The sequence below is a fragment of the Bombus impatiens genome, unplaced genomic scaffold (assembly GCF_000188095.3).
Source record: "Bombus impatiens unplaced genomic scaffold, BIMP_2.2 scf_0537, whole genome shotgun sequence".
NCBI lineage: Eukaryota > Metazoa > Arthropoda > Insecta > Hymenoptera > Apidae > Bombus > Bombus impatiens.
In genome coordinates this window covers 308,238-323,255 of record NT_176956.1, presented here as the reverse complement: position 1 = coordinate 323,255, position 15,018 = coordinate 308,238, and the positions used below count along the sequence as shown (strand labels likewise).

At 42.7% G+C, this 15,018-nt stretch overlaps 1 protein-coding gene across 1 annotated transcript in view; it reads right to left on the bottom strand.

Moving 5' to 3' along the window:
- Positions 1 to 15,012, bottom strand: part of LOC100748495 (protein O-mannosyl-transferase TMTC1) — a 211,397-nt gene extending 196,385 nt beyond the window's left edge. The window contains exon 1 of the mRNA XM_033321941.1: positions 12,447 to 15,012. Within this exon, the coding sequence (XP_033177832.1) occupies positions 12,447 to 12,760 (314 nt within the window). The 5' untranslated portion in view covers positions 12,761 to 15,012. The remainder of the gene's footprint in view (positions 1 to 12,446) is intronic.
- Positions 15,013 to 15,018: the final 6 nt, after the last annotated feature.

Sequence of the window (15,018 nt, the reverse complement as noted above, 5' to 3'; positions counted from 1 at the left end):
GCTGTATCCGGAAGCCCGCTCCGGATTCCTCGTCACGATCAACGCCCAAAGAACGGTCCTCGCGTAATGGTACCTTCTTGTCGACGTTCGGACGAGGAATTTCTTTTCTCGCTGTCGACACTGTGTGTCCTCGAGACGTCGAAACAAAGACGTACTACGGAAAATACCGAAACCAGGAGGTTCGGAAGTTCGATAAGAGAACCGCAGAGTTCTTTGCTACAGTGGCTCGTGAAACTATAGAAAATCATACATTGCGCGTGTCGTATAAAATATTTGGAAATTTCATTGGTACTGTAACGAGACACTGCTATTACGATTATATTATCGGAATCTGAAACCAACGATAAATAAGCAGTTTCAAAAATTTCAATAATTCAGGAAAAATAACAACGATAAGTTTGCATTTCGCGATTAATAGTATCAAAGATATAGGTTTTACGGAATATCGCGTCTCGGTACATAATCTCAATCACAATTTCCAACTAGTAATCAGTAACAGTCGATATTGGAAGTTATAGCGGTATCTGGAAGTACAGTACGAAATACCTCGACGTCAGTAGAATAGCAAGTGTATGATCAGACACCGAGTGATGCATGATAGGTTAGAGCGGAGTGCGATTAAAACGGGAGTCTATTCTATGCTCGTGAACAGTTTGCTACGAGTGTTCCAACACTCTCGTAGGTTACCGTATATGAAACGAAGAACGCGTGGAACGAATAAGAACAGCGAGAAGAAGTCGCTGAATGATACGCAGTTGTATCGCTAAGAAATTCATCCAGTTTCTTTTCCTTTTCCGTCTTTGGAGTTTTTGCCAATTTTGGAAACTCTACGAGTACGAGCGTGGGATACCGTCGTAACAGAACTTCGTCACAGGATTGATAACGCGTTCGTTAGATTTTCGTTTCGAACCGGCATTCCCTCTTTTATCACCGTGTCCCGTTCTCCTCGTTCCGGCTACGATCCTTTGAAAATTCTATCCTCGCTATTGCGGCCGAATCTAAACCGCAATTCGATTGCCGGTAACGTACAGAATTCGCACCGCAACTCGATTCCACCAACACTAGTTTTCTACGTTACATATTCCGCGGACGTTTAATCAATGCCCGGTGTCCTGTGTAAACGCGTTAAAGGGAGAATGATCGTTGTTGTGGCGCACTGACAGGGGTGGGATGAACGAGGACCCCGATCGGATCGTTGGCATTTCAAGCCGGAATTTTTTGTGTTTCGCGAATTATACCGATGATCGAATTATCCAGTTATTTCATCGATTCTTTCGCGCTAATTTTGCAACTAGCGTAACGATTATACTCGGTTCCGATTGATTTATCTCGAATCGTTGAAGCCTATAGTAAAGGAAACTTATATATTGTACATAATTGGAATTAAGAAATAATATTACAATTAACTGCATAAATATCCGGATTTTAACGATGAATTACTTGGACGCAAGGCTACGGATAATAGAAACTGTACGATATTGAAATCTCGCTTTATTTGTCCCTCCATCGGTGCTCGCGCGAAACGCGTAGTGATCAGAACCTGATCGACTAGCAAAGTGTCAAAACGATTGAAGTGTCGGGCGATTTTGAACGAACGAGGCGCCAAAGAAAACGGGGAATCCACGATAATCGGTGGATTCATCGTACAAACGAATGACATATCAGATCAGGTGGATCATGACGTAATGGAATTCGAGGGAACGTACGTGGCAAGCTGTATAATGCGATATCGCACGTCTGAATTAGGATCCGCAACGTAATCATTCATGCGTGTCAGTAACGCCGTGAAACGAGATTCCGCTCGGTGCGTCGGGTCAAGTAATTTAATAATAATTATTCCCTCGCATATGCACGCATCCGAGCGCTACAGCGTATCGTTGCTCGCGACTTAGCTCATAAATCATCATAGAACCACCCTGAAAAATCCTCGACTATCGTGAATCATGATTTAAAGGCCTTGGGCGATGAAATATTTTCGATGCCTAAGCTTTGCTATTTTGTAACACGTGGCGCCTAATCGATATCTGAATATGCTATACGAATTGGTGGCAAACGAACTTTGAAGTCGAGAACTTGATTTTAAGGCCAGAGACAAAGATGACTTTGATTCCAAATGAAGCCTGGTATGGGAAGGTCCCTGACGTCGACTAAACCTTAAGATCGAGAGGTTACCGGCGTCAAGTGAACCGCTGGACCAAGAAATCCTTGTCGTCAAAAGAACCTAAAGGCTCAAAGCTGAATGGTATCAGAAGGGAAGCGTTCGAGTGTTTCGAACGAGGAAATCGTCTAAGCGAATACGGTACTTATCGCCGAGTAAATCCTACAAAACATTCGAATCGCTTTCTTTAACCAAATCGTGCGTTATTCTTTAAAAGTCTACGTATATGGCAAACACATTCTACGATCGATAATATTTTTCAAGTAGAAACCAATCTTTTCTTGAAATTCACTCGGTAGAATATTCCATCCAGTTTTTCGCAACTGCAGCTCGCCTTTCATGGATAAACTCGTTCGCTGACGGTAGCTGAAGAGACACGTAACCCGGCTAACTTGCAAATTCTTTTGAACGGAAGCCGCCCTCTCAGCTCGACAGTCCCATGGTGTGTCTTATCTCTTTTGGCGATTGACTGCGTCGTGACTGCTTGGCGAACGAAGCTCACGCTATCTTGCAGCGTGCGCTACGTGCTCTTCAGGTGAAAAGAGATCGATAAAAGTGATCATTTACCAGAGTTCGTTTCCACGCTGAGCTTTTTCAGTGACATCGCGCGAGCGTCCCGGAAGCTTCCGCTTTCTACCCCTGACTGCCATGCTCGCGTCGCATACGAGTCACCCTTTGCCCATTCCCTTCCCTCCCTATACTCTATACACACGGTAGATCGACCAGAAGGATTCGTATATACGCGGGAAAGCGAACCGCAACTGCCAACTTCGCCTCGTTACTCCTATGTTTGCCACGGTCTGTGCCAGTGATAACGAGATAAAGCCATTCTACCGTGCATCGACTAACAGCAAGGCGTTTCTGCGTGACTGTTTTGAAAATCCGACGACTGTCCTTTCTCTCTGTTGACGTTAACTGCTGAAGATCGCATGACCAACCGTTCCAACCATTTTCCAACGTATAATCGAACCGAGTGAAACGAAAGTCGCGAAATAACAGCGAGACCGAACTCCATGCTGTTTGAGAAATACGATACACCTGACTGATTTCAAATATCGATCCATTACGTGGTTGGTATTTCATCGTTTCTTTCCTATCGTTTTGCGATCGCAAGATGGATAATAATTTTATAAAAGAGAACGCGGCATTTGGAGTTCTTTGAATTCGTATAATCGGGTTTGTTCATTTCGGACATGATAACGATATCACGAAAAATTATGTAATTGTATACCGTTTATCGATCGATATAGATACGCGAAGAAGTCCAAGTATTTCTACGGATACTAGTAATTTTTATCATAATTTTGTTATTTATGTCATTTTGCTATATAACGTATATTTGCGTATATAACAACAAATTGGTATATTTATGCTTGAGGTTTGTATGCAAAATTATGCGATACTATGAAAGGGTGCAGTCTCACCGCTGGCAAACATCGTTGCGCGGGACTAGAGGCCACAGGAGACTAAAGAGGCGTGAAAGCGCGAATAGTCAGCAATACGTACACCTACCTGCCGACTTCTGCATTGCGGCTTTTTAATCGCAGAATCGCTGTACTCTCTGCCATTCGGAATCAAACATAATTCCCTGAGAATCTAATATCTCTAATCAGATTCATCTGTCTAACTTTATGAATTGTACAATTACAGGAAAATATAATTGGAAGAAGATTACGGATTAAGTAGAACTGAAGTAGAACATTTATAGGTTTTTGAATAAGAAATTTAATCACCTGTTCTTGCATAATAATACCCATAATTCACCTTTTATACGTAACCTTTGAATTTTGATCCTCGCGAAGGTTCTAAATTATCATCAAGCACTTGATGTAAAATTAAAAACTTACACATTAAGGAACTCAAAGGGATCACATCTGTCACAATTGATATCCTCCCGAATTCCCTTTTATCTTGCTTGCACGTTTACTATTTTGTACTACGTTAAAAATATTTCATATGGAAGGAAATTTAATTTCTTTATATAACTAATTAATAATTCTTGTACCAATCGCCTGAGCACTGCTCTATTCTGTTTTATATTTCAACGTTTATTGACGTTAGCTAACGGTTCTACGTATTTATCGTCTTTCTTCCTCTTAAGTTTTCAATTTCAATTTAAACCAGTTTTACATCGATATTCTACGAATACTACCAAAGCACAGTTTCAAAATTTATGGGTCCATCTTTGAATATTCTTGGATATTCTTAGTAACTCGATTAACGTGGATAACGCAACGCAGGAAAGGAACCAGTTAACAGCCTCTGGTTTTCTTTAAAGCAAACATCTCCACAAACAAAACAGCTACATGTAACAAGCACTTTACACATTTTTTTGCGATCAAAGTAAGAACCCGTAAGAAGTAATCGACGATCCATTAGGAAGGGAAACTTGCTTTTCCAACGATAATTCGTCACGCGGACTCCTAATGAAAACCGTCTCTCCCTCAGAAACGGATAAAGACCGGCACAAAAGAGCGCACGGCCGCGCACAGCGAATAAAAGCTTTGTGGCGCTAACTTCGCTGGGATAAAACTCACCGCTGACAATTTTTATTCTGACCGACACGCGCGAAACTGGCTTTCTGTCTCCGTCTCTCTGTCTTTCTCTCTCCTTATCCTCTCGACGTATGATGAAACAAAGAAGAATCTCTCTTAGGGAACGGTATAAGTTTCTACTTGCGGCAAATGTGATTATATCGATCGTCATTGTGCGAGCACAAAAAGCCGCGCGCGAATAAATGGTAGAGAACGAACGCTGCGAAAAACGCGCCCGCCGATTCGAACGGAGGAAGAATATAACCGAGCGTGAGCGCTGAAAACTAGTAAAAAAAAAGAAAAAAAAAAGGACGATTCGAGGCTCGTTTCCATTTTTTATTTCTTTTTCATTCTTTTCTTCATTTTCTTTAGTTGTTTTCTCTTTCCTTTCCTCTTTGCCTTCGGCCTTCTTTTTGTTTGCGCCTTTCATCGGACGAGTGTAAACATTAAAATGCAAAGGACGCTTGGTTTAAACCGAGAACGAAAGAGAAAACGAGATTTCGCGAAGCTTAATGGATCTTCGCTCTTTGCGGAAACATTTGCATTTCTTGATGGTATTTCGCATTCCTATCCTGTGTTCCTACGTGGTTCTGGTTATGAAACGGCGAAACGGTTACGGTAAATCATGTTTACCTGAAGCTTCCGTTTGTTTTGTTTTTTTTTTACTAGCCACAGAATTTTTTGTGTTCTTTCGCTTATATTTTTCTTCATTTTCTTATTTGTCTTTTGACAACGCGTAACGTTACAAAATAGTTTGTATGTTTTCAGCTAAAAAAAAAAAAAGAAAACATCGGTTTCTGCGTTGCCTTCTGTCATTCGTGCGTAATTCAATCGAGCCCTTGTTACAAACATAAATGTGTTTCTCCTGTTATGTACATGAATATAAACGTGTCTGTGGTGCACTTTGCTATAAAATACCATTAGATTACGGTGAAACTAAATCGCCGATTTTCTTCGATGCTTTCGTACGAAGATACGTATGGGCATAGATATATTCGCATGCGTTATGTCAAATTGCCTTCGGAATAAGAAGTATAATTGGTGAGAAAAACGATAAATGAGAGTCATTTACTCGACATAAAGTTTAACAGTAATATTAGGCTTAATTTTAACTTATAAAAGTGAGAATTTCTGACGAAGCCTATAAAATTGCAGTGCAATATTTTAATGTACGTTGCGTAGTATGCAAATTGTAACTAACTCTGACAAGGGAAGCACACGCAGTGTAACTCTCGGATTTTAATGAAACTTTACAGGGACATAAAAAATTAAAACTATGACTAGCCGTTACCACAGGTACTGAATATTTTATGGGATATTCGATAATAAAAGTCAGAATTTCTGTAAAGATCGTAAAGCGTGTAAGTCCGTCATTCGAATTTCCAATCTCGTCTACGTAATAATTTCTTTATTTATAGATATTCTATTTCTCAAACGTTGTTCTATTTCTGTCGAAAATGAATTACGTCACGGTTGTACCTGAAAGAAGTAAAATCAACGTATCTGAAATTCGTCTATCTTTATCGATAACTCGCCATGGAAATCGAACTCTAGAGTCACAAAAATATTTCAAGTACCATAGAAATATGATTAAAAACATTACACACACATGTACCATTACGTCGATAACAATTCGTACTTCCTTTATTCAAAATATAATAATTTTCTTTTCTTCAACATGTTTGAGAGTTTCAAAGGGCTAAGAAAACTTTCAAAAATTGTGTCAGTTAGGCGTTGGTGTTCTACCTCGTAGTCCCTATTCCTTAAACTAATTTATTTCCGATCGATTTTCACTTTCAACGCTCACCTGACAATTTCCTTCCTCCTAAAGATTCTTTCCGTTGGCACTTTGCATTGTTATTAATTAAATAGAATTGATACCCTTAAAAACGTGCATCAGTGATGCATCGAGAAGTACAACATCAAGGAAATTGTTTTGAATAAAAATTTGGCAATTTTTAAAATGTAGTAAATTAATTAATTACAAATTAATTATTTTCTTAATAGAACTTTCGATTTCAAAGAAATCGTGTTCTTTCAAACTAAATGGCTCAACATTGCAGATACTTTCCAGACGAAAAATTCCTAATAATTTTTAATTTCTGGTTAAGCGACGCGGCTTGCAGATTAAAAAACAAGATTAATTAATTATTCGGAAGTAAATGACTTCCTGACGATGTTCCTCGTTCCATTACCGCAAATGACTAAATAAAAGATAGCATCAACTAAAAGTTGTTGGCCAAAACGCTGTTCGATCCTATCTTCGCCGTGTTTCTTATCGGAGAATCGGGAACAATTTCCCGTTCGTTTCTATTTACGAACACGATAATCCAGCGAACACTCGAAATCAGGAAACTTCTCGCCATTGCAAACGCGAACCTAACCGAGCTTCCTCCGCTATTTAACTATCTGCATGATGGTCAAGACTCTCGTTGGATTGCGACCACCGTTTATTTCAGATTTCTAACACTTACACATCTCAACAAACGCATAATTTGTCGGAACTTGAATATTTATCACACCTCGAAAATTTAATTTAGATTGCGTTCGCTTCGAATTCTCGAAAAGTACATAATCGTAGGTTTATTTTGAAAATTGTTGAAACTGTTTCGCAACCTGAGCCTGACCTTCTTATTCTTCTTCGCTGTCTGTACAACTTTTCTCACTCTCCGCAGAAAAAGCACAATAAAAGTCTCTAAACCTTTTTCTTTTTCTAATGCTAATACATGTTTTACCTTTTCAAATTAAATTCGCCGTTACAGTCAAATATATTTATACTCGGAAACCGTTTAAAATCGATTTCCCCGGAGACGGAGCCCTAGGTAAAGAAATTTCTATTATTCTCAATTTATTTTTACACGAAGATCGGCCCATGCTCAATTGCGCACGTTGTGTTATAAAACATTACCGTGTGATATAGTACAGCGTACTCGGCAAAATACGCGCAGCGTAATATTAGCAAATAGAGCTTAAATTATTAAACGAGACAACGTTGAGCAAAGATAAAAATCGCGGCAATATTTCAAGTCGATGTTTCATGAGGCTTGTACGATTTTTTTCTTTTATACGCTACCACACGCAACATATGCTACCGTAACGAAGACTAAGTGGAGGCAATTCTGGAAGCTTTGATGTTTAACGTAAACAGTATTATTAGGTTGCCATCGTCGTATCGGATCATCGTGACTATCAACTTTATAAGAATGAATATAACTTACAGTTAAAGTGTATGAAATGTATGAAAACTGGCTTTTCTGTTGCATCGTAGTTCTCTTTTCATCGCTATCAAACTTTTATTTATATCGTGCAGGCGGTCGTCTAATCGTCGCGAACGTTTGCAAGACCAAAAATTTCGAAATAACGCACAATTTACTCAGAAAAAGTTTCTTTTTTCTTTCGAATAGTATACGAACTTTCTTTGGTTACCGTACTGAATTGTAGTATTAGCTCGGCAACTAAGTGATAGCGGGTTTTGCGAATACCACCAAATGACTTAGTTGCCAACCCAATAAAATACGAGGAGAAAATTAATCGAATCGCGTAATAACGCTATGACAAGTTGCTCCGCTTGAAGAATCGCCTTATTTTACCACGAAAACATACTCGTAACAATTGCTCGGCAACTGGGCTTAAGGCCTAAAACTATTCGACGCCCACACACCGCGGAGAAGTCAATTCGACGAACGATTGCTACGTGAAACGAAGTTGGAATAGTTCGTTTCTCATGCGGAGGGATCGATTCTACCAAATCGCATGTTATCGAACCAGAGTTTAGGGGAGATATTCTCGTTTCGTTGGTCAGAAATCTGCGAAAGGTGGTTTTCATGTTCGTACGGCAAGCGTAATCGTGCAAACACGCGCGCGCCCGTGCATTACACGTAGCCGAGTTGATGACCGCTTTAGCGAGAAACGTTCGGAAACCCCTGAGATACTTTGCTGGGGGAATTGCGAGCGTGAAATGTACGGGTCAACCAGCTTGCACTCAGAATTTTCCGGATCGTCGATACGTTTTCATTTCTACAGAAATCGAAATTCTGAAAAGCAAAATATATTCTAAGCGCCGTCAAAGTTTTCTCTACAATAAAGGGATCAAAGGCATGCAGAATAACACGAAAAAGACAGCGAATGAAACATGCATATGTATTTACGTGTACGTGTACGAATGTAGGCGAAGTTACTGGCACGCGAAGAAACTGAATTGTTCGGAATCTTTGACCCGTGTATAGCCCTACGGCTAGAACCGAAAGAGAGTAATCGACACCAGGCCCTGCGAGATATGAAAAGAGTAATTATAAACATACGCCATACTCTTTTTCTGGTTACTAGTATTTTCTGGACGCGCGTTCCAGTTGCCATGTGAACGAGCTCGTGCTTTCAGAAGCGCAAGAGTCATCAGCCGTCCGGTTTTTAGATGAACTTAAACCTTTGGAGAATGTCCGACTTTGCGGCATATTTTAAAGTTGGATTTTCTCATTTTGCTTTGATCGGGTTGGACCTGTTTCGGTGGAATTAATCGTCGTAGTTTCCTTCGTCGAAGTTCTAGACTAAACAAAATAAATATCCTCGTTGCCTTTAGTTTTATCATTAAGAAATATTAAACATTTCTGCCTGAGCGTGTACGTAGTTTGAATGTACGACGTTTGTTTCGAAATTAGCTAGTTGCTAAGCAAATGATAAGATGCGTCAAATATAGTAATAATCATGTTGGAAATACCAACACGGACATATAGAAACAGAGAAGAAAATCTAGTAGTAGGATAATCTGTCACTGAAACCAAAAATCCTACTCTCAGGGAAATTCGACTCAAACTGAAACATCTGCTATTCACGCTGCAGTTCAACCATCAAAACGTACGAAACTGAGCGATCGAAAGTACAACAGCCGTAAAGACCGTGTCCCGTGACTAGCAACTGCAGAAACTCGCATTGTGCCGTAGAAAACAACGAAACTTTCTTATCTTCAGCCCTGCGTTTAACACGCCAACGTCCGAACGCTGGTAACAAAACAAAGACATCGCTAAACGAAATCCACGATAAATCTATTTGAAAAAATAATTACGGACAGAACGATTGAAAGGCATTCGTGCAAGCTAGCTGGAAACGACGCCAGCTCCCGATCGTTAATATCCCGTAATCTCAAGACGAACGAACCGTCATCCGCCGGCAGCCGTAGTCTTCTCGTCTCAGAGCCTCCGGAATTATGGATGCGTTCCACTTCCGGCAACGCGCGAAACACGGAAGTGCAATGCTAACCCCTTCCCGCTCGTTCCGCCCCTTTTCCACCCCTAAACGTCGCCCCTCCTGCCGCGTTCATTCTAGCGGCAGAATGTACGAGGCCAGCCGTCTCTCCACGTCGAAGTTGGCAACGGCATCTGGAGCGTTAAGGCGAATGAGCGATGTGCCGGTGTCTTGCGGTATGATGGATCGCCCAATACCAGCCAATATGCAGTATTGCGCGCGGAGTGTGGCAAACTGGTATCCATGCATCAAATCGGCGCTAGGCGGAAAGCGAGCGGTCTGCTCGCGTTTACAGGATACGCTGTAACGCGCCGGTGTGCCCACCAGCTTCTCGTGATCAGCTTCTTGTCACCCATCCCGTAACCATACCGCCGCCGCAACGCGGACTATACGCGACGACCATACGGCGCTTGATCCTGCTATACCGGACACGCATCCGCAATTTTCCGTTCGCCATTCGGAACCAGCGGATCGATATACGGACACGGAACCGCTCGAGAAATTGTCCGATACAGATGTCGTGTCAATCCGGCGACGGTATCGCAACGTCTTACGAGGCGATTACGCCACTCTGTGGTTACGGATTGTTACGGTTATGCTAGCTGAAAGCGTCGTTTCGTTTCTTCCTCTGTTGGTTTGCTCGCGGGCGAACGCAGGCCGTATATAGTTGAGGCGATTAATTAATCGAGAAATAGTTAGGTTTCCTTTTTGCGATTTTAAAATGCGCAGATATTCGCTAGGAATATAATACGTTTAGTACGATGCTTACTGCTAATTATTTCGTAAGCCATGGACTGCAAATGCCTAGACAAAGGACCCTCCGACAATTCAACACATATTCCTTCACCTAACCTCAACCTACAAGCTTTCATAAATAACTGAGGTACAATCTTCCTACGTAGCATTCTCATTAATCGCTGTCAGCGATAAAGTCCCTTCGCTCTTCTGGAGCATCAACGAATAAAACTTGCAAGTTTTACATCTGTCGGATTCGTTCTTAATGTCTTTACAGAGAGAACACGACGGAATTAGCTGGACAGACTGCATTTAATTAAAATGAAGGACGAACCGAATAAATTCAACATCGTACAACAAATTTAAGTAACGGAATTAGATGTCAACTTTTTTCGAAGATTACGAAATTCAAATCTCTAAAAAAATGTTAATGAAGCGTTCTATTTGCGATTGTTTTGCCAAAAGCTTGAAAAACGCTTTAATGCATTTAAACGCGGTGCATTTAAAACGCACAGGGATAACGATCCGGTTGCAGCGACTGCGAACGCGGAACTTCCTTAAAACGTCGCGTAAGAATGATCATCTTCGCGCGATCGCGCTTCATACCCGCTTGACTAGCGACGAAAAAGAAATTGCAACGAAACTTACAACGTGTAATTATTCCATTCGCGATAAGCCAACGGAACGAGCACGCTCACAGCGGTTTATTTTGAGTCAGCAGCTTTAATTGTGGACCAAGCGAAGTGTCTACTAATTGTAGGAATGGCGCACAGCGAATTCGTTTTAATAATACCGGCGCTGATTGCCATGCTGGTCGCGAGCCACTTGCGGAGATTTTAATCGACCTCGCGTTTCCGATCTTGCGATTACTTTTTTCTTCTTTTTTAATGGCTTTATTTCCACGAGAAAGTGCTAGCCTTTCGAAAATAGTCGCGATATTCGTCCGGAAGATAGCGTGGGACTAATTATCGCGGTGACAGAAATTATGTTGTTAAGGATAGGATAAGAAACACCGACGTATAATCTAACATCTCAACGTATAATCTCCTTGGCGAGGTGAGAACGCTCGAACTTGCTTTGGGCGATCAAAGGAAAGTTAACGTATTCACGTCAACTTCGATTACGATAATTATTCGTGTGCACGTACTCTGTATCTTGATACTCGTTAAAGAGCGAGAAACGAGTTTAATGTCGCGTGTAATTGTCTCAAATTATTCCGAAGGCTAGAAATATTGACAATCAAGGTATGGATTTTGTACCAAAGGAATCGAAATGAAAGATGTACGAACAAATTTAAAGTAAAACGTACACTGTACAAAAGAGAAGCATCGGAATCTTCAGAAATGCACCTTTGAAAATCCATAAAATTTCTATGAAAAAATACTATTTGATTATTTTCACTACTGTTGTAATTCTGAACGACGAAATCTCGCATTATCGTTATATTATCGAGAACGTCGGAACTATCGTTTAATTATATGGAATGTTCGCGCTATTAATTCCCACTGCTTTTGTTGCAAAAATGAGAGATCCACGAGCAGAATCAGAGAGAACGGAATTCCGTTATTTTTTAGAACTAATACGAAATCGACGATTGTAGAGACGAGTTCGATAACCTATGGCACGGTAGAGTTCAAGGTCGCCAAAGTACAAAAATCGAGCACATATTTTGGAATTTTTACAACGCTGTATTCGTTATGCTCGCGAAACGTTATTGATCTAATAACCATCGTGAACCACAAGGAGAAAGAAAAATTCACATAAAAAGCACTTTGACTCACCGGAACGTGAATGTCGTCAAAGGCCTGTAGCTCTTATGGCTGTTGATATCGTGCATAGGGGTCCCCCAGAAGTCGTCCTTCAAAATACTAGTCCACGGTGTTTGACCGAGCACGTCCTTGTTTCTCACCACAGCGGGTATATCGTCGTGCACGAAATCACCACCTAACGCGTTCAGGTAACAACCAACGGCAACCAAAGCGACTGTCGCGTAAATGCACCAACCGGGCGGTTCGTTTCCCTCCGAATCGTTGCACCCGGTACGACCGGCCCTCTTGCTGTTCTGGCAACAGCAACCGTTGTTTCGTCGTCTCATGATTCACAAAACGCGAACTACACTGGTGCGCGAAACAGGCTAAACGTTCTGCCGCGATCGTCGGGAATAATCACTCTCATGGAGCCAAGTTAGCTCTCATACGCCGCTATCTACCGAGTTGATAAATCCTCGTGGAACGAATCCACCGTTCACCGTCACACGACTCGATCGCTGATCGCATCTCAAACACCTCGAAGACAACGACCACGACATCGACCGGATATTTTCTCGTTTCTTTTTCTCTTTTTCTTCTCTTTTATCGCGTAGAATCGGGGAGACACGAAAGTCGAAAACAGGGCTTTTTGTCACGACCTGTTCCTCGTGATTGTTCGTAATTAAAGCAGTAAACGTTCCATTTTAGCGAACGCCACGCGATCACGGAACGATCGATCGAGACCGACAGATAGAGCAGGCAACAGGGGTTCGAAGGTTCTATCTTTTCTGTTTTTCTAACGAAATCCAGCAGGAAGCGGTGGCGCGCGCGATACTACCTGTCCGTGGCTCGCGTTCCACTCTTCCATTTACTTCGACTAGACTACTTTGAGCATTGGTGGGCCTCGTAGCGAGCTTGATAAATGACTGCGGAGGTTCATTATTTACCGAGCCGGCACGTCCGATGTGTCCGCTCTAAAGAGAAACGGGTTTCGCGCAAACTGATTGCTCTTCCACAGATAATAGTTCTCGCATGGTGCTCGTTCGGTCGAGATTGTCCCCGCGGGAAGGTAGTCGGTCGCGTTCTTCCCCGTGTCACCCCCTCCCCACTTGTACAGCTGTAACGATGTAACAGCTCGTTACGGTTACGGGGATCGAGTTGTCCGACGACGCGTTGCAGGACCTACGCGAACGATTCGACCGATCGGTTCCGGCGACCGGACGAAACAACCGGCCGATACGGATTTCGTTCGAACCACCGTGATCACCGCGATACACTACCCTTTGCACGAACAAAGAGATCGAAACGAGCTTGCGTGCATCGGTTCCGTGGATCTCGTCCGTCGAGAAACCGTGTACAACTCGTGGCAACGAAGCGTTCTCCCCAAGTGTTTCAACCTGACCGTTTCTGCGCTAATTCTCTCACGAATATCGACGTCCAAGATCCTTCTTTACGATGCTTCGTGCATGCTGCCTGTTTCCCGTTTCCACGAGCATTCGATACTCGTTGCACCTCTTCGTACAGAGGCGCTGACGAAGCGAAAAATACTAACGGTCGACTCACTCGTTAACTTAGCGATTTGGCTGTTTGACCCGAATCGCGATGTAACACCACGGGAGGATATCGACGCACCGTGTCGACGAGACGGAGAACAACGCGCGCTCCTCCTTCTCTCGTTTCTTCCTTTTTAATTCCACGCGCATTCGTTCTCGCGATCAGTCCACGATCCTATCTTCTTTTCGTTTGGACGAACGAATCTTCTAAAATTATGGAGAACCAGCGGCGACACCGATAACACGCGGGTACACACCCGCGCGCGAGAGAGAGGACGGCTGTATGACCCAGATACACGCCATCGTGTCCGGGCTACTTCTATCGCCGCGACTTTCCTATGCATATAGATCTATACAAGCGGTGGTATCTGGCCGGAGGCGCGCACAACCCTCGAATTCCCTGCAGTGACGCCCCTTTTTCTTCTCCTTTGCTTCCTTTCTTCTCTTCGGTTTCACCCTTCCAGCCTTTCGATTCTTCTTCCTCTCGCACCCTTCAATTTCCAAGCTCCTTCCTCCCGCGACATTTCACCCGAAGATCGACGAATCTTTGGCTGCAGCCCCGTTGCAACGTGATCCAGTTTTCAGCCTCCTCTACCCTCGATGGAACAGTACTAGAGATCCGCGTTTCTTCTCGTCGAGAAACCGGTTTGACAAGCGTTACAACCGTTTAGCTCGTCCTACCTCTCCACGACACTTTCGTCTCGTGTCACGACTCCCGACAGACTTCTGTTTACACGCCTCGGAGACGACCGCGTTACACGGTTACAACAGGTTGACGCACCGTTTAGAAATGTACAAGCGTCGCTCGAAAGATTTGTATAATCTTCGTGGAACCAAACACGTATAACTAGTGGTAGCAGATCGTTATGTCGGTGCTCTGGTAAAGGAAATTCGTTCCGATAGGATCAAGATCGATACGAACGGACGAAACCTTAGCCCTCACGAGCGGAACCACCGAACAGGAAATGCACTCCGCGCCATCAGCGAAACAACCTCTCGGAACGAAGCGATCACGAGCGCGCGACTACCGCGTCGTTATCAAATTCGAGCGG